This window comes from Equus caballus, chromosome 16, assembly GCF_041296265.1.
Source record: "Equus caballus isolate H_3958 breed thoroughbred chromosome 16, TB-T2T, whole genome shotgun sequence".
NCBI lineage: Eukaryota > Metazoa > Chordata > Mammalia > Perissodactyla > Equidae > Equus > Equus caballus.
In genome coordinates, this window is record NC_091699.1 from 41,324,181 (window position 1) to 41,349,766 (window position 25,586).

Here is a 25,586-nt window from a genome sequence, read left to right on the forward strand (position 1 = left end):
CTGTTGGGCAGTCTCTGTTACTTGCAGCCAAAAGCATTCCTAACTGACACAGAAGGCCAGCCCTGCTGCCCGGAATTGCCTGAGGCCTGTACTGAAAATCAAGATTCCTCTTTCTTCTCAGAAACCTGTTGGATCAGGATCCCCAGCAACAGTGCCTGGGATCTGTTTTTCTGCTCCTTCTCCATTTAGCCTACATGGCCCCAGTCTGAGAACTGGTATGTGGGCATCACTAGCTCACACATCCTTCAATACTTATTTGTCTAGTGCCTGCTCTGTGCCAGGAAGCAGGTCACGTGCCGGGGGCACAGTGGGAAACAAAACATCTGGATCTCGCAGTGGCCTCCTGCTAGGTGGTCTTCCTGCTTCTGCCCCTGACCCCTACAGCCTACTCTTAACAGAGCAGCCAAAAGGACCCTGTTAAAATCTGGGGCAGATCCGGCACTCCTCTGCACAGAGCCCTCCACTGGCTCCCAGTAGCGTCCTTCCTGTGACGGAGAAGGTCCTATATGTCCAGCTCCGTCCTAACTTCTGACCTACTTCCCACTGCCCTGCCCCCACTCTTGCAGCTCCAGCCCGCCTGGCCTCCCCACCCACCAGGCACGCCCCACCGCAGCACCCTTTCACCTGCGGGCCCACGGCCAGGAAGGTTCTTCCCTCAGAGAGCCACACAGCCCGCTCCCGCATTCTTCAGCTCTTTCTTCATGCTCTTTCCAGACGAGGTCCCCCCGACACCCCATCTAAAATTTCGACATCTACACGCTTCCCATCTCTTCCTTCCCTGCCTTATTTTTCCTCCTTACCATTGTCACTAACATAGTACATATTTTACTTATTTATCCTGTGTGTCTCTCCTAACGATAATGTCGGCTCCACGAGGGCAGAGATTTTTGTTTGTCCTGTTTATTGCTGAATCTCAAATGGCCTTCCTCCTTCCTCCTTCCTCCTTTCCAGCCAGCAGGTGGCTTGGGCTGTGCCAACCTGGCAGAGTGGGCCCCAGGTACAGGAATCCAAGCCCCATCCCTCTCATGGCTTTGAGAAATGGCAGCAGCCAAATAGGGCCTAGGGCACAGAGTGGGTGCTCAGTAAACATCTGTTGAATGAATGAATGAATGAATGAGTGAGTAAGAAACTCCTTCCCGCACTTCAGCCGCAGTACACCCAGCCTCCTCCTGTCACCCTCACCCACCTGTCTTTCCTCCACAATTTTGACCATGGCCCAGAGATTTCTGTGTGGTCCAGAAGCTCTCCGTTGGCCCCTTGGGCTTTTGTCACCTGAGCCCTACTGACATTTGTGCCTACAGGACCTACGCTGGAGCTGCATCCAGAGAGTTAGACCATCCCTGAATGCAGAGGTCAGGCCGTCATCTGGGCCTGGGGACCTTGGAGATGGACGGGGCTGCTGCAGTGGCTCTGACTTCAGACCCTGCCCTCCGTGGGGGGTGACGAGCAGCAGGTCCCATCCTCGCTGGGGCCACACTCTCTCACGCCCCCCAGATCACAAGTGCTGGTCTGGGTTTGGAGAGCACCCTTATCCACGGTAGACCAGCACCAAACACAAAACCTGGGGGAGGGGGAAGACCTCAGGAGGCCAAGGGACCCTCCAGCCCTGGTTCTGCCAGGTGTGCTCCAGGGAGCCCTGCGAACCCAGCGGCCATGGCAGGGCAGCCTCGCCGCACTTGAGACGGTACTAATCCCAAGCCCCGTGAGAGCAGGGCCCCTGGCTGATTCTGCTCACCTTTACCGGTCCCAGTCCAGGGCTCTGCACATAGTAGGGGTTCAAAAAGTTGTGGATGGATGTCAGTAATGATCCCTGCATTTATGGAGGGCCAGCCATGTCACCACCCCTGACAATTCAGTATCGTCCTCCCCATTTTGCAGATGGAGAAACCAAGGCTCAGGTAAGTTAAGAGACTTGCTAGACATCACAAAACAACACCTGGGGAGAGATGAGATGCACACGGGACCGTCTGCACTTTTTCTACGACAGCCAGGACTTGCGCCTAGAAAGGACTCACAAGAGGCCCCTGTGCCGTCCTGACCTTTTGCCACAAGATTCTCAGGAACGTCTTTCACCTTGCATTTGTCCGTCTGAGCCTGAGGGATTTGGCCTCCACCTATAAAAATAGACTCAGGCCGACATAGACTGACATCAGTCCCCGGGGTAAGCAATGTCTAGATCCTACCATGGTCCCATCCCTGATGTCACGCCTCCACCCCCAAACACAACCAGTCTCTGGAGCCAACCAACAGGTTAGGATCCATGTCGGTGAGATTCCTGGCCCCTTGCAGGACTGGACCTATGGCTGAGCAGTGGCCTAAATGATCTGATGTTCTCTGCCCCCAGACACCCACCAACCCCCACCAACCTTGCTCCCACCAGGGCCTTGCCTTATGGCGCCCCCTTTTGTTGGGGTTCACAAGAACAGAGCCCTCACCCTCCTGGTGGTTAATGGCCCTCATCTCAGCCTGTCACGATTATTTTAGTTGATGATCAACTGGCAGCCACCCAGACAGGACACGAGGCTGGGCTTGTTTTCCAAAACTGGCCCTCTCTTTAAGAATGCCCATCCACTGCCCAGAGAAGACTTGTAGAGAGATGAGCAGGATAGCCCAGTGAGTGACCCCGGCGACATTCCTGGGCTGCCTGGCAACAGCTAAGTGAGCCGGGGCTCCCCCTTCCAAGGAAGGGTTTCCCATGGGACCAGGGCACCTAAGCTCATCCTTTTGGGTGCCTGACCTAAAATGCTCATTCCCTCTTCAAGGCCAGTATCAGGCTTGAACTGTAAAGAGGGTTAATTCTGTCCCCAGACCTGCACTCAAGCCCCAGCTCTGCCAATCATGATTTATCACAAGCCTGGGCAACTTGCTGGACTGCATTTTCCACATCTGTGACACAAGTAATAATTTCTACACTTATTGAACATTTAGTGTCTGTGCCGAGGACCGGGCTAATACTTAATATGAATTCTCTCATTTAATCCCCCAGGACTGTCATTACCTCCATCTTACAGGTGAAGCATTCGGTTTAGAGAGACAAAGCCACGGCCCAGGTACACAGTCAACAGGTGGCAGAAGTGAGATGTGAGCCCACGTGTGCCCGACTGGAGCCTGCACATGGATCCTGGCAGCACTGCTGGTGGAGGCTGCAGGAGGATGTTTTGTAAAGTACCCACATTTGAGCTTTCCCATCTGTTGCCAGAAACGTTTGGCAAGCATTCTGAGACCAAACGGCCTTCCTCCTTCCTCCTTCCTTGCCAGCACGTAGCCTGGCCAGTGCCAATCTGGCAGAGCGGGCCCCAGGCACAAGAATCCCAGCCCCATCCCACTCACGCCTTTGAGAAAAGACAGTGGCCAAATGGGATGTGGGGGTCCACCTGCCTGCCCTTGGCCCAAGAAGCTCCGGGAAGGAGCAGGAAGGAGAAAAACATACATTGGGCGCCTACTATATGCCTGAAGGGCAGGTCCTGGGATGTGAGAGAACAGACACAAAGCACCTAGCCCAGGGCCTGGCCCATGTCCAGAGGTGGAAGTCCCTTCTGCTCCGCTCTCTCTCCTGTTTAGGGATATCTTGACAGGTGGCACTGTGTAGCTATGAAAAGCCCAGGCTGGAAAGTCAGGCGGACTTCAGATTTGGGGGTCAGGTGGGGGATCCCGCTCTGCCACTGGCCAGATGGGTGACCTTGACAATTTCCTCGATATCTCTGGGTTTCTCACTGTTAAGTGAGGGCTCCACTAGTGTCAGCCTCACAGGGTCCTGGGAGGACTGAGATAACAAATATAAAAGGTTTGGCAAGTGCAGGCATGTGGCCAGCACTCAATGAAAGTTAATTATCATCTTCGCTTTCCTCAGTGGTTTCACTGTCATATCTGTCACTGACCCGACCCTGACAAACCCTATTTCTACGTGTTTATTGCTCCTAGTCCCTAAGCTTGTCTGGTGTCCCTCCCTCCCTCTGGGGCCACCCCAAGACCCCCCACCCTTCTCCCTGTCCCCTTTTTTGGGGCAGGTGTCACCCCATACTTCTCACATCCCATACCATCTTCATCCCCATATTATCTACTCCCTTTATTGCTATTTTAAAACAACTCCTAAGAGTTTCTCTTCTGCTTTAATGCACGAAGGACCTCCTCAAACCCAAGGAAGCCAAGAGCACATATGTGGCCTGCATTACCATGGTCCTGTCATCTGTGTCTCCTCTCCTTCCTGGGCAGTGGGAAGACTCTGCTCCCAGCGTCCTTGCCCACAGGCAGGGTCCTGTGACTAGTTCTGGCCAATGAAATGGGAGCAGGAGTGTCATGAGGGTCTCGTCTCCGCTGAGGCGATGAGAAGCCCCATGGGGTCCTCAGGCTCCCTTCCCTTCAGCAGCAAGTGCAGAAGCTTTCAGCTAAGATGGGGGAGCCACAAAATCAAGGCAGCATGGCTCGCTAACACCCCTCATGGAGGACAGCTGTCGCGACTGCTGCCACGCCAGCAGCAGACTTGGCATGAGAAAGAAGTAAACGTGTTTAGCCACTCAGATTTGGGGGTCGTCCATTATTGCAGCATGATCTAGCCCGCGCTGCCTAATACAGTGACACAAGTTACGGCCACAGAAATCTGTGCATTCCCATCTTGGAGTGCACAGACAGAAAAGAAGGATAACGTTCAACACAATGTTTTAAACAAATACAGGACACGGATGCTAATTAACTCAAAACGTGATTTATTCCAAGAAAATTATTAAAACAATAATAAAAACGAAACACACTATAGGGGAAAATTGGAGACAAATGTGTTCCTCTGGGTTGGGAAGATGAAATGATATTGTAAATTCTGTCTATTAATCTAGGGAGATTTTAATCTTTATTAGATTTTAAGTCCCCAAGAGATATTTGTAGACTTTGACAGACAGTGAAATTGTGTTAGTCAAGACTCTTTCAGTGGAAATGAAAGAAATCCAACTCAGACTGACTTTAAGAAGGAAAAGAAATTTATAGTCCAAAAAAGCCTCAGGTATGGTTGGATCCAGGGACTCATGGCATCAGCTCTCACTCTTTCTCCCTCAGGCAAGCTCTCTCTATGTGTGTGTCAGGGCAGGGGGTGGGGGGTGGGGGCAGTGCGGTAGGGTGGAGTAAGATGACTCCTGGTAGCCCCTGACCCTCCTCCAACTGAGCAAGCACAGCAGAAAAAATCTGTCCCAATTAGGAACCATATGGAGGTGGGTGGTCATAGAGGAGGGTTTCTGATTGGCCCAACTTGGATCTTATGTTCATTCCTGAACCAATCACTTTTTAAAATTTTATGGAGGTCATAATAGTTTATAACACTGTGAAATTTCAGTTGTACATTATTACTTGTCAGTCACCACACAAATGTGCCCCTTTACCCCTTATGCCCTCCCCCCACCCCGCCAACCCTCTTCTCCTCTGGTAACCACTAATCTGTTCTCTTTGTCCATGTGTTAGTTTATCTTCCAGATATGAGTGAAAACATATGGTGTTTGTCTTTCTCTGTCTGGCTTATCTCACTTAACATGATACCCTCAAGGTCCATCCATGTTGTTGTGAATGGGGGATGATTTTTGTCTTTTTTTATGGCTGAGTAGTATTCCATTGTATAAATATACCACGTCTTCTTTATCCAGTCATCAGTTGATGGGCACTAGGGTTGCTCCCACGTCTTGGCTATTGTGAATAATGCTGCAATGAACATAGGGGTGCATAAATTTCCTTGAATTGTTGATTTCAAGTTCTTTGGATGAATACCCAGTACCAGGATAGCTGGGTTGTATGGTATGTCTTTTTTTAGTTTTTTGAGGAATCTCCATACTGTTTTCTATAGTGGCTGCACCAGTTGGTGTTCCCACCAGCAGTGTATGAGGGTTCCCTTTTCTCCACATCCTCTCCAACATTTTGTTATTTCTTGTCTTGGTGATTATAGCCATTCTAATGGGTGTAAGGTGATATCTTAGTGTTGTTTTGATTTGCATTTCCCTGATGATTAGGACGGTTGAACATCTTTTCGTGTGCCTATTGGCCATCTGTATAGCTTCTTTGGAAAAATGTCTGTTCATATCCACTGCCCATTTTTTGATTGGGCTGTTTGTTTTTTTTGTTCTTGAGTTGTGTAGGTTCTTTATATGTTTTGGAGATTAACCCCTTGTTGGATATATGATTTGCAAATATTTTCTCCCAATTGGTGGGTTGTCTTTCTGTTTTGTTTCTGGTTTCCTTTGCCTGGCAGAAGCTCTTTAGTCTGATGAAGTCCCACTTGTTTATTTTTTCTTTTATTTCCCTTGCCCAAGTAGACATGGTGTTCACAAAGATCCTTCTAAGACCCACATCAGAGAGTGTACTGCCTATATTTTCTTCTAGGAGTTTTATGGTTTCAGGTCTTACCTTCAAGTCTTTGATACGTTTTGAGTTAATTTTTGTGTAGGGCAAAAGATAATGGTCTACTTTCATTCTTTTGCATGTGACTATCCAGTTTTCCCAACACTATTTATTGAAGAGACTTTCCTTTCTCCATTGTATGTTCTTAGCTCCTTTGTCAAAGATTAACTATCCATAGATGTGTGGTTTTATCTCTGGCTTTCAATTCTCTTCCATTGATCGCTGTATCTGTTTTTGTACCAGTACCATGCTGTTTTGATTACTACAGTTTTGTAGTATATTTTGAAGTCAGGGATTGTCATGCCTCTAGCTTTGTTCTTTCTTCTCAGGATTGCTTTAGCTATTTGGGGTCTTTTATTGCCCCATATGAATTTTGGGATTCTTTGTTCTATTTCAGCAAAGAATGTCATGAGCCAATCACTTTTGAACAGGGAGCTGAGATACTATGATTGGCCAGGCCTGCACCATATGCCCACCCCTCCATCCCAGGGAGGCAGAAGCAACCTCACCCAAAGCATGTGGGTTCCTTAAAGGAAAGAAGAATTCTCTTAGCAAAATAAGGGTGAAGGGTTGCTGAGCAGACAAAAAACGATAGACGTCCACTACAGAAATTCACCTAGAAGAATAAGCAAGTAGGAATGTCCAAAGGGGACATGTGAAGAAATTACACAAATATACACATACACAAGGATATATGCATATACATGATGGGCTCAACTCTACCAAATTTTAAAATTTCAAAACATATAACAAAAGGATAATTATAAAACCAAATGATATCAAGTCCAGGCAGAAATAATGAACCACTGACACAGAATTGATATTTCCAAAACAGAATCAAGCAAATATAAGAAGTTAACATGTGAATTTGCTAAGGGTAACACAAAACCCTTCAATATTTACTCATTCATTTGGCAAATGAATTTGTTCTACAAAAATAACAATACATGTCTCTGCATGAGAATAACAATGTAAAAGAAAGAATTAATTTAGATTCATACCTGATACCATACAAAGGAAACATTCTAAATGAAAGTTAAATATTTTTAAGCAATAAAAATAGAAAGAACACAAAATAGCGTTTTAGTCCTACCTACGAGGAGCTAAATTTATGTCTGTTGGCAAAATAAGACAGATGCATTTGAATAAATAGAAATAAAGATGTTATCTACATGAGGTATGATCAAGCAAATACTAACACATCAAGAGTTTAATCTCAAGACAAATCCAAATTGAGGGACATTCTTAAAAAAAACACCTCACCAGGACAACAAGAACGGCTTCTCTGAGTTCTGAGAGTCCTAGCAAATCATTGAACCTGAGGTTGATCTTTTGAACCCTCCAACACACTTAAATAAGTTCTGAAGATTAGCTAATAGTATTGTGTTAGTGTCATTTCTTAGTGTCAATAATTACACTATGGTTATGTAAGATGTTAACATTGGAGGAAGCTGAGTAAAAGGCATAGAGAGACTCTATACTATTCTTTGAAACTTTCTGAAAGTCTAAAGTTATTTCGAAATAAAAAGTTAAAAACAAAGAATAGGGAGATGCGAGATGATAATTGTTAAACCTGTGTCTTAGGTACACGTGGGTTCATTATTTCATTCTCTCCACTTTTACGCAGGTTTGAAAGTTTTCATTAAAAAAAATAAGCTAGAGAATTCAATCATTTGGAGCAAAAAATTAAAATGATCACATCCAAAACATATAGAGCAGTGTCAGCTCCAAAGTTGATGGTGAAACTATTTAAACACGGAATTCATCAAATATTAAAAGAACATCAAGAGGTTAATCTCAAGAGAGTCAAGATGTGGAAGTTATGGCAGAGAGAAATGAAATAATTGCCCGTGGGCAGTGATAGAACAAACCCTTGGCAGAGGCCACGTTGGAACCCAGAACTTTCCTCTCCAAACTAGGGTCAAGGCCACCTTCCTTGAAGCCACCACCTTGTGTACAGCCACTGCCAACAGCAAAAGGGATTCAGGGATCCAGGCCCACCTAGTCCCAGCAGGACCTTCTGGGTGAGGTCTCAAAGCTTGGTCCTACTTCTACCTCAAGACACAAGCCGGACACTATCTCGGGACATGGTGGTAAGCTTTGAGGCCTCTTAGTGAGCAAACACACCACACCACAGATGAGGAGGCCGAGACCCAGGAGGAAAGGGCACCTTCCCAGAGTCACCACATCTCAGAAATCCTGCATGACAGGAGCCCTGCGTTTCCTGACTTCTTTCCCAATCTTGCACAAATGGGTTGAGGTCAGTCTTTGACATCAGAAGATCTGGTTCAACAACCATCTCTGAAATCTATTTATTGTACAAACCCAGGCAAGTGACAACACCTCTCTGAGCTTGTTTCCTCCCCTGAAAAATGGGGAGATGCATCCTGTTTTCCAGAGTTGTTATGCAGTGGAAACAAGAGAACCTATAAACATCCCACCCCACTCACTGAGACCTGGTTTCCCTCTGGGTCCCACCCTGAGCAACGTCCAATGCACTGCAGGGGCTCCCAAAATATTTGTCCAAGGAATGATGGGTAGGGGTGGATGGATACTAAGGCTAATCATAAGACAAGACAAATTTTAGAGTAGAAACATGGGGAGAGAGGAAAATTGCTCACTTTACAGAGCAACTCTTTCATAGAAGGACCACCTGAGTGGAGCCTTTTAAGCTCCTGAGATATTAACACCTTGAGTTCCTGAAGGGCACAGGATGGCAGGAGCCATCAGGAAAGGCAGCAGAAAGACCAGGATCTCAGCTGGGTACATAGCTTTTTGGTACAAGTAGTCCCAAAGGAATCCCTAGCTTTGAGACTAGAGGATAGGGTTTCATGTCGGGGTACACAAGTACGTACAGATAGGATAGACCCACACACCCACAACAACCCCTACCTTTCAAAAAACTGCCAAAGCTCCAGAGTCCTTCCTCAAGCTTGGCCATGCCCTTGGGGTAGAAAATCTTGATGGCTCCTGCCAACCTTTATTTATTCATTCATCCACCAAGTGTTTGTTGAGCACCTACCTAGGCCAGGCCCTGGGCTGGGGCTGGGACTGCATTACTGACCAAGAGCAAAGCAATCCTTGCTTTCACTGGTGATTTAGACAAAAACCAATAATGAAAGAAAAAATAGCCACCACTGCAGCGAGGGGACCAAGGATGTGGCATCTTTTTCTAGCACGATTTGTGACACCAAATGTGTGGTTGTCCCACACCAACAACCAAGTCTCCGATTCTCCACCACCACCTGGCTATCCAACCACTCAATGCCATGCCGACACTAACTCGCGGGGTTAGTACAGACCTCGCAGACTTAGGGCTCAGTCCCACAAGACTGCCCTCACTTCAGACACCAGCTGCAAATCCCAGGGGCCACCTGTACTTCTGACCTACTGGCTATAAATTCAGAGGTTCCCACAACCCCCTCCACAGCTTCAATAATTTGCTAGAACGACTCACAGTACTCAGAAAGCCACTTTACTTATGTTTACCGGTTTATTATAAAGTATACAACTCAGGAACAGCCAATTGGAAAGGCTGCACAGGATAAGGATGGGGGAGGCAGCATCGAGCTTCTCTCCAGGCCCTCTCTGGGCATGCCACCCTCCCCACACGTCAACTTAGAAGTTCCCCAAACCTCGTTGTTTAGGGATTTTTATCAAGGTCTGGTTATGTAGGCATAATTGATTAAACCACTGCCCGGTGGTGGCTGACTCAATCTCCAGCCCCTCTCCTTCTTCTGGAGGTTGGCGGTAGGGGGGGTGGGAAGAACTAAAAGTCCCAACCCTCTAATTAAGGTTTGGTCTTTCTGGCAACCACCCCGCAACCTGAAACTATCTTTGGGCCCCCAGCCACAGATACAGAAGACAAGTCTTTTCACTCAGGAGGTTCCAAGGATTTTTAAGAATTCCTGAAGGTTTATTTAGGAACTGGGAATAAAGATCAAATATGGGGGCCAACCCAGTGGAGTAGTGGTTAAGTTCACATGCTCCACTTCAGCGGCCCCGGGTTCACAGGTTCAGATCCTGGGGGGTGGACATAGCACCGTTTGTCAAGACATGGTGTGGCAGCCTCCTGCTTAAAGTAGGGGAAGAGTGGCACAGATGTTGGCTCAGGGACAGCCTTCCTCAAGCAAAAAGAGGAGGATGGGCAACAGATGTTAACTCAGGGCCAATCTTCCTCACACACACACAAAAAAGACCAAAGATGTATTTTTTATTACACCACAAAGGGCAAAAGCCTGGGGCTAAGAAAGCAGATTCAGGAGCTTTGAATCCAGACCGGGATGACTTCCCAAGAGATTATGACATTTGTCATGAGATGAAAGGATGAAGATGAGCTGGACAGGGAAAGCAGAAGGGGCGTGGGGACAGTGGGATCAGAGAGAGGGCAAGAAGGTTTTAAGCTCAAAAAAGTTATCAAGTCCTTAGAAATGGCTGTGAGTATCCTGTCTAGGTCTCCAGCTCAGCCCTACTGTGACTCTCGTCTCCCCAGCAGCCCCCAACTCTCCACCAGGATGTGTCCCAAGGGCAGGGGACTGAGACAGTTTTGTTTAGTTTTATTTTTGCTTCTTGCTGTACCCCTGTGCTTAGATCATTGTGGGCACTCCAAAATACGTATTGATGAGTAAACAAATCAATGCATCCTGTACAACCGAAGACCTCACATATCTGCCCGTGAATACCTCACCAGCAGGCTGCTGAAGAATCAGAAATTCCAGCATCAAACATCACTCCTGGGAATTAAGAAATTCTTTCATGGGGGGCTGGCCCCGTGGCCAAGTGGTTAAGTTCGCGCGCTCCGCTGTAGGCAGCCCAGTGTTTCGTTAGTTTGAATCCTGGGCGCGGACATGGCACTGCTCATCAGACCACGCTGAGGCAGCGTCCCACATGCCACAACTAGAAGAACCCACAACGAAGAATACACAACTGTGTACCGGGGGGCTTTGGGGAGAAAAAGGAAAAAATAAAATCTTAAAAAAAAAAAAAAAAAGAAATTCTTTCATGGGGAACCAAGAAAACGGTAATAATCTCCAGTTACAAATGCTTAGGATTTTAGAATTGACCAAGAGCTTTCCTTTAGACCCTGTGAGTTACAGACTAGGGGAGGGAAGCTTAGAGAAGTGAAAGAACTCAGAGTCACATCTCGGGGATCTGAACCCAGGTCTCTGGATTCCAACTGGGGACTGTGGTGTTTCCTTCTGCAGAGGGAAAGTGTGTGCATTTTACCAGGCCCAGGCCCTGGGAGACGGAGCCAGACAGGCAGGGAGAGGAAGAGAAAGACGGGGGTCCCATAGCTGGCACTCACCGAGCTGCCCAGCCAGCCTCGTGCTAAGCTATCTATCCTGCTTCATCCTCACAGAAATTCTCCCAGGGCAGCCCAGTGCTGGGGTGGCAGCTGGCCACAGTCACATCCACCTAGGGGGCAGGAGAGAACAGGCCGCGAGTTCAACCAAGAGCTGACAGCCTGCCAGGCAGAGCCTTCAGTCTTCCGGCCCTTCTAGGGGAGGAGAAAGGGGCTAGGCGGCCTGCCAATGACAGGCTTCGGCTGGCAGCTAGAGGTCAGGCCACACCCACAGTGCAGACACAGGACTACACAGGACACAGGACGGAGGTGAGTTAGGCGAGCAGCGCCGAGGGACAAGGAAGGGCCTGGGAGACCCCTGACCCCCTGAGTAACGACCCTCCCTGCCACTCCTGATGACTCTGAGCGCTGCTCTCTTTCATTCAACACTATCTACTAGGCAACACCTGTGGCCCCGGCCCTGTGCTAGGTGTTAGAGCTACGGCACTGATGTGACAAGGAACCCTGTCCTCCTGGGGTTCACCTTTGGTAGGGGGAGACAGCAATAAATAAAAACTCAGTAAATGAGTAAATTATCTCGTAAGTTAGGATAAGTGAAAAGAGAAAGAGGAGAGCAGAGTGAGGAAGATTGGGAATGCCGGGGGAGGGGCTGGGGATTTAGGGAGGGTGGCCCGGTGGGCCTCACAGGCCAGGTGACATTGATCAAAGACTTGAAGGAGGTAACGAGGGAGCCATGAGGACATCTGGGGAGGAGTGCTCCAGGCAGAGGACACAGCCCCAGCAGAGGGGTGAGGCCTAGAATGTGCCAGCACAGCAAGGAGGCAGCAGCAGTTGTAATGGAGGCAACAAGAGGCAGAGAGGAGGAGGGCCAGGAAGAGAGGATGCAGGCCAGGCAGCCTTGCAGGGGTCCAGGGGGCAGATGATGGGGGCTCCTTGAACGTTCCAGGCCCCTTGTCAACATCCCCACGGCCCTGTCACCCACTTAGGCGTATCAGTTTGGAAGCCTCTGTAGGACTCCCATTTGCTACATGTGGCTGTGTGAACTTACGAAGTCTCCCCCCATCCCTGGGCTCCTGCCCTTTCTGTAAGATGGTAATTGTAACAGGAGCGTATCTCCAGGATTGTGGTGAAGAAGAAAGGGAATCAAAATAGTGGCTGCCTGCAGGAGAGATTGACAGCCTGCCTCCGGTGAGCTAGGCTCGCAGGCCCCAAGGCAAAGCAGACCAGCCCCCTGGTCACTCACTGCCTTGGAAGAGGGACATTGGAGTAAATAAAGAACTGTTCCTTATTATCCCCTCTAATAGCACCCAGTGGGGGCACCAAAGGGTTGCTTTGTTCCCCCAGGGGGTGCTGCTGTCAAGAGGGCTTCTTAGGGGAGGGGTCCCTAGATCCTGGGGCTCACTAGGAAAGGGAGTGGAGGGGGGCAGGTTAGCAGGAGATGGAGAGGAAGCCTGGGGTGGGGGGAGCAGGGGTTATGGGGTGAGGGGTGAGAGGGGTGGGAGGCGGTTGGATGGCAGGGAGCATGGACCTCATCCCAAAACAGTGGGCACCGAGGAGCAAATTCCAAGCAGGGGAGGAAAACAATGCAATTGCAGTTACGGGGTCTCCCTGGCAGCTGGGAGAACACACAAGAGAGACCCCGAGGCCAGGAGAGAAATGATGGTGGGCTGGCGGTAGCCAGGGGGATGGAAGGAATAGACTAGATGGATTCGAGGGACTCGAGAAGTAGAATGGAGCATACCTGGTGGCTGCCTTGCTTGGGGGAACAGGGGCTTCTAAGAGGCCAAGGATTTACCATGAAGGATGCTGGGTCCACCCTGGCTACTGGGGCCACACAGGGGTTTCAAGGGGAACATCTCACAGACAGGGAGCAACCTTCCTCCCCTCGGCTCCACAGTACCCCTCAAGGCTGACAGAAATGGGTCAAATGAGCCTAGGCCTTAGGGAACCAGGTGAATGGGACCAGAGGTCCCCCCAGTGAGCCCCCATGGCAGGGCTGTAGTGTGGACACAGCATGTGCTTTGTGGCACAGACTCCAGCTGTGTGGCTAGAGCCCACACACTTAACCTAAGATTAATTTTCTTCATGTGTGACCTTCATCCATTTGTCATGAGAATTTCCCCAGGCAAAGCTTGTAATGCAAACTGCAGTGAACAGAGCGTGAGCTTGGTGATCAGACCCTGTCCAAACCTTGGCTAACAGGTGTTGAACTACCATTCACTGAATGGTTACTGCAAACAACACCTAGACAATGCCTAGTACTCAGCCAAGTGCCCACAGGGAGGAGTGTGGGGATGGAGTGCCACTCAAATATTTCAGGGGCGTTCCTTCCTCCACTAGGCAGCCCTGGCTGACACTCAGCCCTGGGCAGTTCCTCCTACCCACAGGTTCTTAGCACCACCCAGGGCTCAGAGCAGCCAGGCCAGCAGTGTCTCTCCTCAAACCCCACGCAGATCCAGGCGAGGATGGGCAGCCCAGTGCACCGAGTGTCAATGGGGGACACCTGGAGCAGGCAAGTGCACCCCGACATAGAGAGTGAAAGGTACAAGCAAACCTTCGACGTGGAGCGGCTCACCAACATCCTTGATGGAGGGGCCCAGGACACTGCACTCCGGAGGAAAGTCGGTAAGAGGAGGCTGGGAAACGAAGGATCTGCTTTGTCCCCATGTGCTTTTCCTGGAAGAAGAGTCTTTCACTAGCAGTCCTACCTTCAGATAACAAACTTTTCTCTCAAAACTCAACTGTTAGAGATTCATTCCTTTGGACTAAAAGGTATCTTTAACATGTCAATATTCCCTGAGCCCATTTGAGCGATAGAAAAGTCCTAGGCAGCAGAAGACCTGGATGCTGGTCCTTATTCTGCCACTGCATAGCTTTGTAACCTTGGACGAGTCGTTTTCCCACCTCTGGGCCTCAGGCGTCTCATCTATAAAATAACAGTAATGTCTGACTTCCTTTCCCTGTCCATGAGGCACCTGGGTGGGAAGATTTGAAGGTGCCAGGAACCTCACTCAGGTCTCTAAGCCCTCTCTTCTCTGTCCCTGGCAGAGAGCATCATCCACAGTGACCCAGAGTTTAGCCTGAAGGATAATTATTTCCTGACCCAGAGTGAATGTTATGAGGCCGCCGTTGAGAAGAAATTCCACTTGCAGATGCTAGCACAGCGCCAGGGCTGGGCAGAAGACAGTCGTGAAGCATATTACGCTTACAGGTGCTCACCCCCAGGGCAGCTCCACCAGAGAGGAATTCCCCTGGGATCCCCCGGAAGCCCCTTATCCCATGAGCTGCTGCCCCCAACAAAGGCAGTACTTGCTGGGAACCAGGATGCCAGGTGCCCCTTCCCTCCAGCGCCCTGCTCTAGCTAAGGGTACCTGGGCCCCTGTCTCCCACAGGCTGCTCAACCACAGCGTCTCTCCCCTCCAGAACCCTTTCTGGAAGTCTGGGCTTCAGTTTGCAGCATATCTTCCTAAAAGCCCTCAGGAGCCTGGGCTCAGAGGAGCAGATTGCTAAATGGGTCCCAGTGTGCAACAAGTTCCAGATCATCGGGACGTACGCCCAGACAGAACTGGGACATGGTGAGCCAGGGCTGTGGCATGCAGGGTACAGGTAGCACACTGCACAGTCCCAGAGGGCCCGTCCACTTCTCGGGAGTCATAGATTGGTGTGTTTAAGATGAAAACGTTACAGCAGGTGGCGGTCAGGGGTGTTGAGGAAGGGGTGCCTTTTTCTAATCTACATGAACATTGTATGGGTAGCAGTGGGGCAAGTCACCCCTTCTGGAAATGTCAGCGACCATCCCTTGTCATGAGCTGGCTATGTGTGCCCCACACAGCCCACAGCTGGAGCTACCCCCATCCACACAGGGCTGGTGCCTGAGAGTTCCAGGCCTGCGTAGACACTGCTCCCCAGGGGAGATTCCCCTTTGGCCTGACATCTAACTCCCCTCCTTGATTCCAAGGGACATATCTCCAGGGCTTGGAGACTGAAGCCACCTACGATGCAGCCACCCAGGAGTTTGTGGTGCACAGCCCCACAATGACTGCCATCAAATGGTGGCCTGGGGACCGTGAGTATCCATCCATCCCCCAGCCCCATCTGTCCCCAGGGAGAACAAAGCTGGATGGCAGAACAGCACAGATTTTGATGTCCAACAGAACTCAGATTGATTCCCTGTTCTAGGCTGGGGACCTCGGGCAAGTCAATTCACCTCCCTGAGCCTCACTGTTTTACTCTGTAAAATAGGTGGGATAGGAAGAATTTCATCAGTGAGTGGCTCAGAGGACCCCAAGGGAACCTTGAAGTAGCTGAGGAAACCGACCCAGCCTTTGGGGCATGAGGGCCAAGAGCTCTCTCACACACTCGGCCCCCACACAGACACACGCACACACACACACACTTGGGCTAGTCCCAGGAACTCCCCATAACCCCAGTTCCTCTCATCTCCCAAAGCTTGCCACCAGCCAGAGTCCAGGGCCATGCAATTACACAGTGAGAGAGAAACACCGCTCAGGGCCCGTGCTCCGGAGCCCTGGACCCTCAGACCCCCAGACCCCCGGAAAGGCTCTGGCCTGCCGCCAGCGCCAATCAGGCCACTGGCCCCGCACCTCCTGCTGAGGCCACCAGGTGGCGACTGCACCGCGCTTCCCCCAGGGTCAGTGATTTGCCAAAGCCTAAGGAGGGGGTGCCCCCAAGGCCCTCTTCCCCCAGTGTGAGAATACACCTCTGAGCACGCATCTGTGGCACTTGGGGACCCATTTGGTGAAACACTTATATGGAAAGAAAAAAATACAACAAATGTGAGGAGTCCAACTTAAGCAGAAAGAGAGATGACAGACAAGCAGAGACAGGGAGAAAGATCGAGAGAGGGAGAGAGCAATGAGAGAGACAGAGGAGAGAGAAATAAGAGAGTGACGTGAGAGAGCAATGAGAGAGAGAGAGAGAAAATGAATGACAGCTGTCAAAACAGCAGTGAAAAGAAGCCAGCCTTTGGAATCAGACAGCATTCAAATCCCAGTTCTGCCCCTTCCAGGCCAGTAACCTTGAACACGGCAACCTGCTCTCGGAGCCTCAGTTTCCTTATCTGGAAAATGGGGCTCATCCCACATGCCCTGTGAGAACTGGAAAGCGCTAGCAGAGGGTTTGCTACCACCTGGGTTTCAATAAATGATAATTATCTGTATTTATTATTATTAGGTTGATGGCAGAGTGATTCATTAATAGGTTTTTGAGGACAGAAAAAAAAAGCTTGCCCCCTTCGCAGTGCCTTGAGCAAGTCACTGCTAGATTTGTTTGGCTCTTTGGGGGTGGTTCCCTCCTCTCTGGGATCAGTAACTTTTTGAGGCCCCAAAGGTGCCATGAGCTGGGGTCGGGGAGTGATGCACACATCCCCGTCACTTGGGACCAGTGTTCTTGCATGGATCCTGACACACAAACCCCAGCAGCTCTGACCTAAAGACCCTGTCTCCTTGATTCCAAAGAAAATCACTCAAGAGCAACACACTTGTAGCAGAACCAAATTTTAAAAGATGCCAAGCTTTCCCGGATTGTTCCATTCAGGCCGTTTTCGTTAAAATCCATAGCCTTTGTCAAGCTTTGCCTTTGGAAGAGAAAGCACCCAGAGGGTTCAGGGCGCTTTGGTCCCCTCAAGATCTCCATGAGCCTCCTTGAGCCTCCCTACACCATGGGGCTCCTGCCTGTGTAATCGTAGGGCAGTTGCTACACATCCCTGACATTTAGACTGAGCCCCCTGCACCTCCAGCCACCAAATGGCTCTGCATAAATCCCTCCAACCCAGTGCCTTCCAGAGCCAGCCACTCAAAGAGCCAGCTCTTTGAATGGTTCCAGTTATTTCTAAGGATGAGTCAAGGCCATGTGAGTCAAGGGGCATCCTGAACAAGCAGCCCTTTGCTGCGCTGAATGCTACCTTCTCCACTGCCTGGCCCCACCAAGCCCATCCAGTCCTCAAGCTTCTGAGCATCCTGTTCCCTCCACCTTGCACACTCTTCCCTGGGTGGCTCCCCTGGAAAACGCCCCTCACCCTCCAGGCTCCTTGTGATCCCCCCCGACCCACATCCTCTGGGGCAGATCAAACTAACCCTCATCCCAGCCTCACAGAGAGCCTTGCCCTTCCCCCACACCACCACACTGGTCCTCCTAACCCATTACAGACTGGGCCCACATCCAGGTTCCGATGGAGAGGGTCAGCCGTCTGCTCTGTACACCAGGGCCTCATGCCCAGGGATCACTCTGGGCCTCTCATCTCTCTGCCCTCAGTGGGACGGTCAGCCACCCATGCCCTGGTCCAGGCCCAGCTGATCTGCTCGGGAGCCCGGCAGGGCATGCACGCCTTTATAGTACCCATCCGGAGCCTCCAGGACCACACCCCACTGCCAGGTAAGCCCTTGCTGCTCCCTCCAGCCCCTGCCAGGAGGAAACCTTGCCAGGCCTCCCTGTCCCGGGGCCCTAGAGGTCCCTGGGAGAAGCTGGGACATGTCGCCCTTGGGTCCAGTTGGACAGACCTGGTGCTAACTGACTGGGTGACTTTGAGCAAGATTCAGCACCTGTCTGACCTCAGCTTGGTCATCTGCCAAACAGGTGTAATGACCTCAGTGTCACAGGCTTCTGTGAGGCTCAGGTGAGCTAGAATGTGGGTGTGTGGTACCTGGCACACAGCAAGCGCTCGACTGAAGGATGTTCCCATCTCCATCTTCTAGGAATCACTGTTGGAGACATTGGGCCCAAGATGGGCCTTGACCATGTAGACAATGGCTTCCTGCAACTGGACCACGTGCGGGTCCCCAGGGAGAACATGCTGAGCCGCTTTGCACAGGTAGGGAGCCTGGGGAGGCTACAGGCCTGCCATGCCTGGAGAGGGGACAACGGCCCCCCGCAGACTGCTGCTGGCTCTCGGTCCTCTTCCACAGAGCTGAGTTTGGGGCACCTCCCACCCCACAGAGGCTCCCATAGACCTGGGTAAAACCCCAGCTTAGGAGCTGTGTGATCTTGGGCAAGTCACTTGGCCTTTCTGAGCCTCAGAGTTCTCACAGGTAAAGGCTCACCTCATGGGGTGGCAGAGCAATCATAGGGTAGGGTGGCAAGGTGATGTGAGAAGAAGAAGGATGAGGCGAAGAGGACAGTCCTATTTATCTGCAGTGAGGCCTAGACATAACCATCACTGAACAGACACCAGCTGAGTGCTGGAGAAAGTTCTGGAGGTCCCCATTTTGCCAAGCATAACCTTTAGCTGTGGATCGTAGGGAGACCCAGGGTGTCCCAGGAGAGGAGCTATGAACCAGGGCACTTGGGGCAGTGGCTGTTGAGCAACAAGCATGGATATGTTTCTGTTTTAACAATCAGTGTGGCCATACAACGGCATTCTGGCTGTTGGCCGGCTGTGTCTGCTCTGGGTGAGCAATTTGAGAACTGTGGTGCCCGCAGGGCGTGGAGGCCCACAGTTCTGGGGTGGGGCAGCCTAGAGAGCCTTGGCTCAGACCCAGTGCCCATCCTTGGTCCACCAGGTCTTGCCAGATGGCACCTACATCAAGCTCGGAACAGCACAGAGCAACTACCTTTCCATGGTGGTGACGCGGGTGGAGCTGTTACCGGGCATCACAGCTGAGCTGCAAAAGGCTTGTGTCATCGCCATTCGCTACTCCATCATACGCCACCAGTCCCGGCTCCGGCCCAGGCAAGGCGCACCCAGAGGCCAACCACTACAGACAGGGCTACCTCTCAGTCCCACAGAGCCTGCCGCCTGACACCACCCCCTCTGCCCGAGCAGGGTGCCGGGAGCATGCATTACACACCCCCGCCACACACACGTAGTCTGCTCAGACCTGGCCCATCTGGCCACATCTGTGAGGTCTCTACCTGGCTCCCTCTAACCTCGGCTGACCAGCTGGCCTGACCTGGGTCTGTCAATGTCCAGCCCCGTCGGGCTCTGTGATTGTGAGTCTTTGGCCCTGTACCACCAGACCTCAGTCTGTCCAAGTCCAACTGGGGTCTTGTGGCTGTGCCTGGCTGAGTAGGTCTGGGCCAGCCAGCTGCCAAGCAGCAGGTGACCGTGGCTCTTGAGTTTCTTCTGTCAAGGTGTGAGTGAGTGTGTCTGGCAAAGTCCAACTGTCACACCAGACCACATATGGCTGAAGTTGGTTTTGTCTAGCTGTATCTGTCAACATCTGACTGTGGTATGTCCAAGTCTAGATCCATTTTGCTGTACGTGGCTGTGTCCAGCTAACACTCCTTCCACTCCATGGCACCGAAGAGCAAGGGCTAATTGTACTCTCTGTTTTAACTAAGTGTACACAAACACACACACATGCATGCATGCGCACATATGGACAGTTGCCCAATTCAGCAAATAAAAATACAGAACTGCCAGTTAAATTTGAATTTCAAGTAAATGACAAATAATTTTTTAGAATAAATATGTCCCAAATGGACTCCTCCAGGTTACAGCAAAATGGAGCCTGGGCACGTGGTGCCACAGAGCGGGCACAGGAAGAGAGGGTAGAGCTGGACACAGCATAACTGACTGAACTCATGGGGCTGAGCGGTGGGCTTCAACCTGGTAGTTCCTGTCTCAGTTCTGCTAAGTGACCCTGGGCACATCCTTTGGGCTCTCTGGGCCTCAGTTTTCTTACTTTAGAAAGTGAAGAGTGAGATCACCAGGACTGGAACCTGAGAACCCCCAGTCCAAGAGCCTGGTGGTGTTTCATGCTGTGGACTCAAGGATCCAGAACTGTAATGCAAACGGACAGAGGGTCAGATGCCAGGCAGACCTGGGTGCCACACTCAGCTAGGCCACTTGCTGTCTGTTGGAGCTTAGGCTGGCCACCAGCCTCGTTGTTCCTGAGCTTCCTCATTGACAAAATGGACATGAGAGGAATGGTCTTTCAGGGCAGTGTTGAGGATGAAATGCAACAAAGCGTGCCAGGCCCTTAGCCCAGGGCCATTTTCTCTGGCAAACCACGGCACCCTCAGCCAGCCTGGGCTTCAGAATCGCAGGCTGAATCTTCTCCAGGGGACAGAGGCACTGAAAAGAAGGTGCTGCCGATGATGTCCTGTCCAGAGCCCAGTTTTCCGGATGGCAGAAGTGTCCCAAAGATGGTTATAATAGCCCATGTCCAGGAGAGGGGCTGCTGGCCCAACGAGGAGACCCAGATTCCTCCCCATCGGCGGCCGTGGAGGCTTCTCACATTCACACCTTCTTTCAACGCACAGATAGTGACCATGGACCCCTCACACCCTCAGAGTTCTTAGGCTCAACGTGTTTCCCAGCACACAGCAAGAGCACCAGGGCAGCGAAAGGTCAAGGTTCAAATCATCAGGGGTACAGGGCCACAAGCCCTCACCCAAAATCCCTGGAACTAGAAGTGTTGGAATTCAGAGCTTTCCAGATTTCAGCAGGATAATAGGTGCATATGCTGTAATTTTATAAACGTCTCCCACAAGGGGCAGCACCCATCAGGCAACACATCAGTATTTCTGCAGTGTAATAAGTGGATATTCATGTGAGATGGGATTTCACAAGATTATCACAAGCCCCGTGTCAGTTCAGATCAAGTTTTGTAATGAGATATAAGAACTGTCAGTTCTTAAGGCTTTTATGGCACTGGGGATATGCGAAGGTGAATGTGGGATGTAGCAATCTTCTAAACCTTTCGCTTCTCTTCCCCACAGTGAGCCAGAGGCGAAAATCCTGGACTACCAGACGCAGCAGCAGAAGCTCCTTCCTCAGCTGGCAACAGCCTATGCCTTCCATTTCCTGGCGAGAAGCCTCTTGGAATTCTTGCATGACTCCCACGATGCCATTCTGGACAGGGACTTCAGCCTCCTGCCTGAGGTCTCTGCTGTCTGCGGGGGGCGCGGGAGCTGGGATGGGGTGGCTGAAATTGTTTGGCCCATGGGGAAACGGCCCGAGTCCTGCTTCCATGGGCTCCTTCGTTTTCCCCCTCCCCAGCCTTCCAACATCCCAGGGCAGCCAGGATGAACTGTACCCCGACACATAAATCCACCTGTCTGGCCCCCAAAAAGCTCCAAAAATGTTAGAGGAGATAATTACACATAGCATATGGAACACTGGTGCACCCATGCCTGATGTGCATTTAAAACCCAAAAAGCTCCGGAAACCAAAAGGCGTGTAGATCTCATTCGGTGGCGCAGTTTGACCTGAACTGACCTGATTTATCCCGCTGAGTGTGAGTACATTTTGCAGCAGAAACATTAATGTGTTTGATCTCCAAGGCTGCCCCAGACTCCTCTAGGCATATTATATATAATCTACCTTAAATGTCCTGCTTCACTTTTCTGAAATTCAAAAAATAATCTGATTCCAAAACACATCTGGCCCAAAGGGTCTCAGATCAAGGACCATGGGCTCACACGTACACTAAGAGTCAGTGTGTCTGGGCCCTGTGCTTTATAAGTGTTGCTTCTTTAGTCCTTGGACTGTACAGCAGGCACCATTGATAGCCTCATTTTACAGATGAGGAAAGCAAAGTACAGAGAGGTTAAGGGACAGGACCTTCCTCCTGAGGACTTAAAAGTCTAAAGATGGTGAGGAGCTTTCAAGAACCAAAAACTCAAACCAGGCCTGCTGCCTGGCAGCTCCACCGACAACTCAAGACAGGGGCTTGATGATGGACATCCATCCTCACAGGCCAGCTCTCCAAAACCTCTGCTTGCCAGCAAAATCCATAATTCCTGGATGACGGTGAGCCCCATCCAAGAAACATCCTTTTTCCAAGATCCTGGAGACACTGGCCTGGACAGTTTTCTTGTGTCCTTATTGCTCCTACAGCTACATGGCCTCATTGTGTGAGTCACAGAACCTCTCTGAGTCTCAGCCTTCTCATTCATAGAGTTGTGAGCTGAGGAGATAATTCTGACTTCACAGAGTTGTGCTCAGCATACAGGAGGTGCTCAATGAGTGTATGGTTGTTACTGGAGGACCCCCTTACACCACCTCACCCCCTTCCTATTCTTGCAGCTTCACGCACTGAGTGCAGGTTTAAAGGCCATGGTGTCGGACTTCTGCACTTATGGGGCCGAGCTGTGCCGCAGGGCCTGCGGTGGACATGGCTACTCAAAGCTGAGCGGCCTGCCATCGCTGGTCACCAAAGTGACAGCCTCCTGCACCTTTGAGGGTGAGAACACCGTGCTTTACCTACAGATGGCCAGGTAAGCCCACGACTGGCCCAGGCCTCTGCCCAGCCCCTGGGAAACCCTGGGGGCTTCTACTTGGGCTGAAGCATCCGTCCCATGCCTAAGGAGAGAGCAGACTTTGGGGAGCGCTGTTCAGGGACTGTCCAGCTCCCACAGTATGTCTCCAATCCATCCACTTCTCCCCAGATTCACTGCAGCTCCCGGCCAGGCCACTGTCCCCTCCTGCAGACAACAGCGTCAGTCTCCTCCCTGGTCTCCCGCTTCCTCCCTGCCCCACTCCAGTCCTCCACGGGCAGCCAGAGTGATCTTTTCAAAGCCTGGAGACAATCACATCTTTCCCTTGCTTAAAATTCTTCAATGGTTTCCCTCTGCTCATAGGAAAATGCCGCCCTCCACACTGTGGCCTCCAGGTCCTCGCCCTCTCTATCCTGTTCCCACACGCTCCTGCCTCTTCACTTCTGCCAGCCACACATTTCTTCTTTCCCACCATGGGGCCTTCGTACTCACTTCCCTCCCCCTAAAACTCTCTGCCCCCAATTTATTGTTGTACGGCCAGCTCCTTCTCATCCCTCAGGTCTCTGCTAAAATGACGCCTCCTTCAGATGCCCTCCCTGACCACTCAGTCTAGACTAACACCACCCTGGTCCTCCGTCTCAGCATTGTCCTTTCCCTTCGGAGTGGTTATCACAATCTGCACGTGTCTTTTTGTGTGTGACCGGGAGCTCCTTGAGGGCAGGCAGCCCACCCGCAGTGCTCGCTGCTGTGTCCCTAGACTTAGCACAGGGCCTGCACAGGGGAGGCTGCCACGAGGGGCAGGAAGGAGTGGCTGAGGCGGCCTCCTCTCTCTCCTATGTCTGTGGGGGAGCGTGGCTGATGAGGCCTTTCACATTTACCTGTTCTCAGGTGGCTTCTCCATGCAGTTTACTGGCAAATATGCTATATAACATTTCTTAGAATTTTTTTTTAATATATAACTTTTATTGGGGATTTTTCAAATTACAAAATGAATACAGTAGCATGTATTAGACACACTGTGCCAAGCCCTTGACATTCAGTTGGCACAAACCTCCTATCAGGTGAGCATTATCATCCCCATCTAGAGATGGAGAAACTGAGGCTGAGGGAGGTGAAGTAACTTCCACAGCATCACACAGGTCTCAGCAGAGCTGCATGGAAATCCACGGTCCTCTGAGCCCAGAGCCTGTAAGCGCTGGGTCATCACAAGGAAGCAGCTGAGAGTCACCTATAATCTTCCCACTCATCTTAGCGTTCTTGCATCTATTCTCCTTTTTGCAGCTAAGGAAGTTTTGATTTCCGCAGTCACTGTACGATCCATCATATATCCCTAAATCACATGATCCTAGGCCACAGAAAAGATTCTGTTTGCTCATATATCAAAGGGTTTACGTTCAGGATCTGAGAGTGCCCGCCCAGCCTCCACCACTTCAGCCTCGGGATGCACTTTTCTGAGGGTCCCACAGCAGGCTGGCTGGGGGTGGAGGACCGGGGCCAGAAACGGGGTGACCCTGGTTCTCCCACAGGGAGTATACGAGTGCATATCTCTGGGGGAGAGGAGTGCTGGGCTGTCCTGCAACTCCTCACCCCCTCCCCTGCCCGCACCCCCTCCCCTGCCCGCACCCCCACTCCGCAGGTTTTTGGTGAAGAGCTACCAGCGAACTCAGGTGTCCCTGGGCCCCACTCTGCAGAGGTCTCTCCCTCAGTCTGTTGCATACCTGACCGCACCTGACCTGGCCAGGTGTCCGGCCCAGAGGGCAGCCGACTTCTTCCACCCAGAGCTCTATACCACGGCCTGGGCACACGTGGCAGCCAGGTGAGCCAGAGCTGAGAAATCAGCCATCCCACCTGGGGACAGGCTCCTTCCCCCATGAAGGCCTTTGGGATTGGCTGGGTGGGCGTTCATGGATACTCTTCCCAAAACTACTCCCTTCCCCAGCCTCCTCAGTCCTCTCAGCTCCTGCCAGCATAGGCAGAGAGGAGGGGAAGTCACACCCATCAGCCATGGGCCACCATCGCTTCCCCATTCTGGTCAAGCCAGTAGAAGGACATCACCTCTCTGACCAGTGCAAGGGATTTTTAAAATCTTTAGGTTCTTATTGTGATTTGTAATACAAAGAATGTACTCATCTGTAAATACTATGAATGTATCAGGATGTAAATACCAATAAATAAAGTCGTACTCATAGGTTTGAAATATTCCACAATCTAAAAATAATTTCCAAAAATATGACCATATCAAGGGATAGAATTAGTTTATTTCCACGGTGTAGTAGGCTCCAAGGAACAAGGACAAGACCAGGGACTCATCCAGTCTGTCATTCAACAAATATTGTCAGGCACCAACTGTGTCAAGCATGTGCAAACATGCCAGGGGCTGGGAACAAAGAGTCCTGGCCAAGCCGGACATCATCGCAAAAAAGACAGAGAGCTTTAATTACCTAAAAAGGAGACCTTCTGAACCCCTCCCCAACTAAATCACCAAAAACGACCTGGAAAAAATATTCAGTACATAAGAAGTCTTATATCCCAACCTGTGGTCCCAGGGATGGTTAGTAGTTATTTCAAGATCACAAGCAACTGGGGATGTTCATTTATTTATTCCACAAATACTTCTTAAGAGCCTACAATATGCCAGGCTCCATTCTAGGCACTAGGGATCTATCAACAAACCAGTCTGATAAAACACCTGGGCCTCAGAGAGCTAACTTTTTTTTTTTGAGGAAGATTG

General features: G+C 50.7%; 1 protein-coding gene across 6 annotated transcripts in view; it reads left to right on the forward strand.

Annotated features, from left to right (window-relative positions):
- Positions 1–11,860: 11,860 nt before the first annotated feature.
- ACOX2 (acyl-CoA oxidase 2) overlaps positions 11,861–25,586 on the forward strand; it is a 29,173-nt gene continuing 15,447 nt past the window's right edge. For 3 of the 6 annotated variants that reach the window (XR_011427271.1, XM_023620178.2, XM_070238750.1), the window contains exons 1-11: positions 11,861–11,983; positions 14,128–14,299; positions 14,723–14,885; positions 15,098–15,249; positions 15,633–15,740; positions 17,948–18,067; positions 18,388–18,503; positions 19,192–19,361; positions 21,356–21,518; positions 22,665–22,855; positions 24,492–24,671. Coding sequence is in view for 5 of the 6 variants with exons in the window: in XM_023620178.2 (XP_023475946.1) it covers positions 14,140–14,299; positions 14,723–14,885; positions 15,098–15,249; positions 15,633–15,740; positions 17,948–18,067; positions 18,388–18,503; positions 19,192–19,361; positions 21,356–21,518; positions 22,665–22,855; positions 24,492–24,671 (1,523 nt within the window). In the remaining variant the exon portion in view is untranslated. Of the gene's footprint in view, positions 11,984–14,045; positions 14,300–14,722; positions 14,886–15,066; positions 15,250–15,632; positions 15,741–17,947; positions 18,068–18,387; positions 18,504–19,191; positions 19,362–21,355; positions 21,519–22,664; positions 22,856–24,491; positions 24,672–25,586 lie in introns of all 6 variants that reach the window. The other 3 variants (XM_070238748.1, XM_070238749.1, XM_023620179.2) reach the window with 3 other exon arrangements.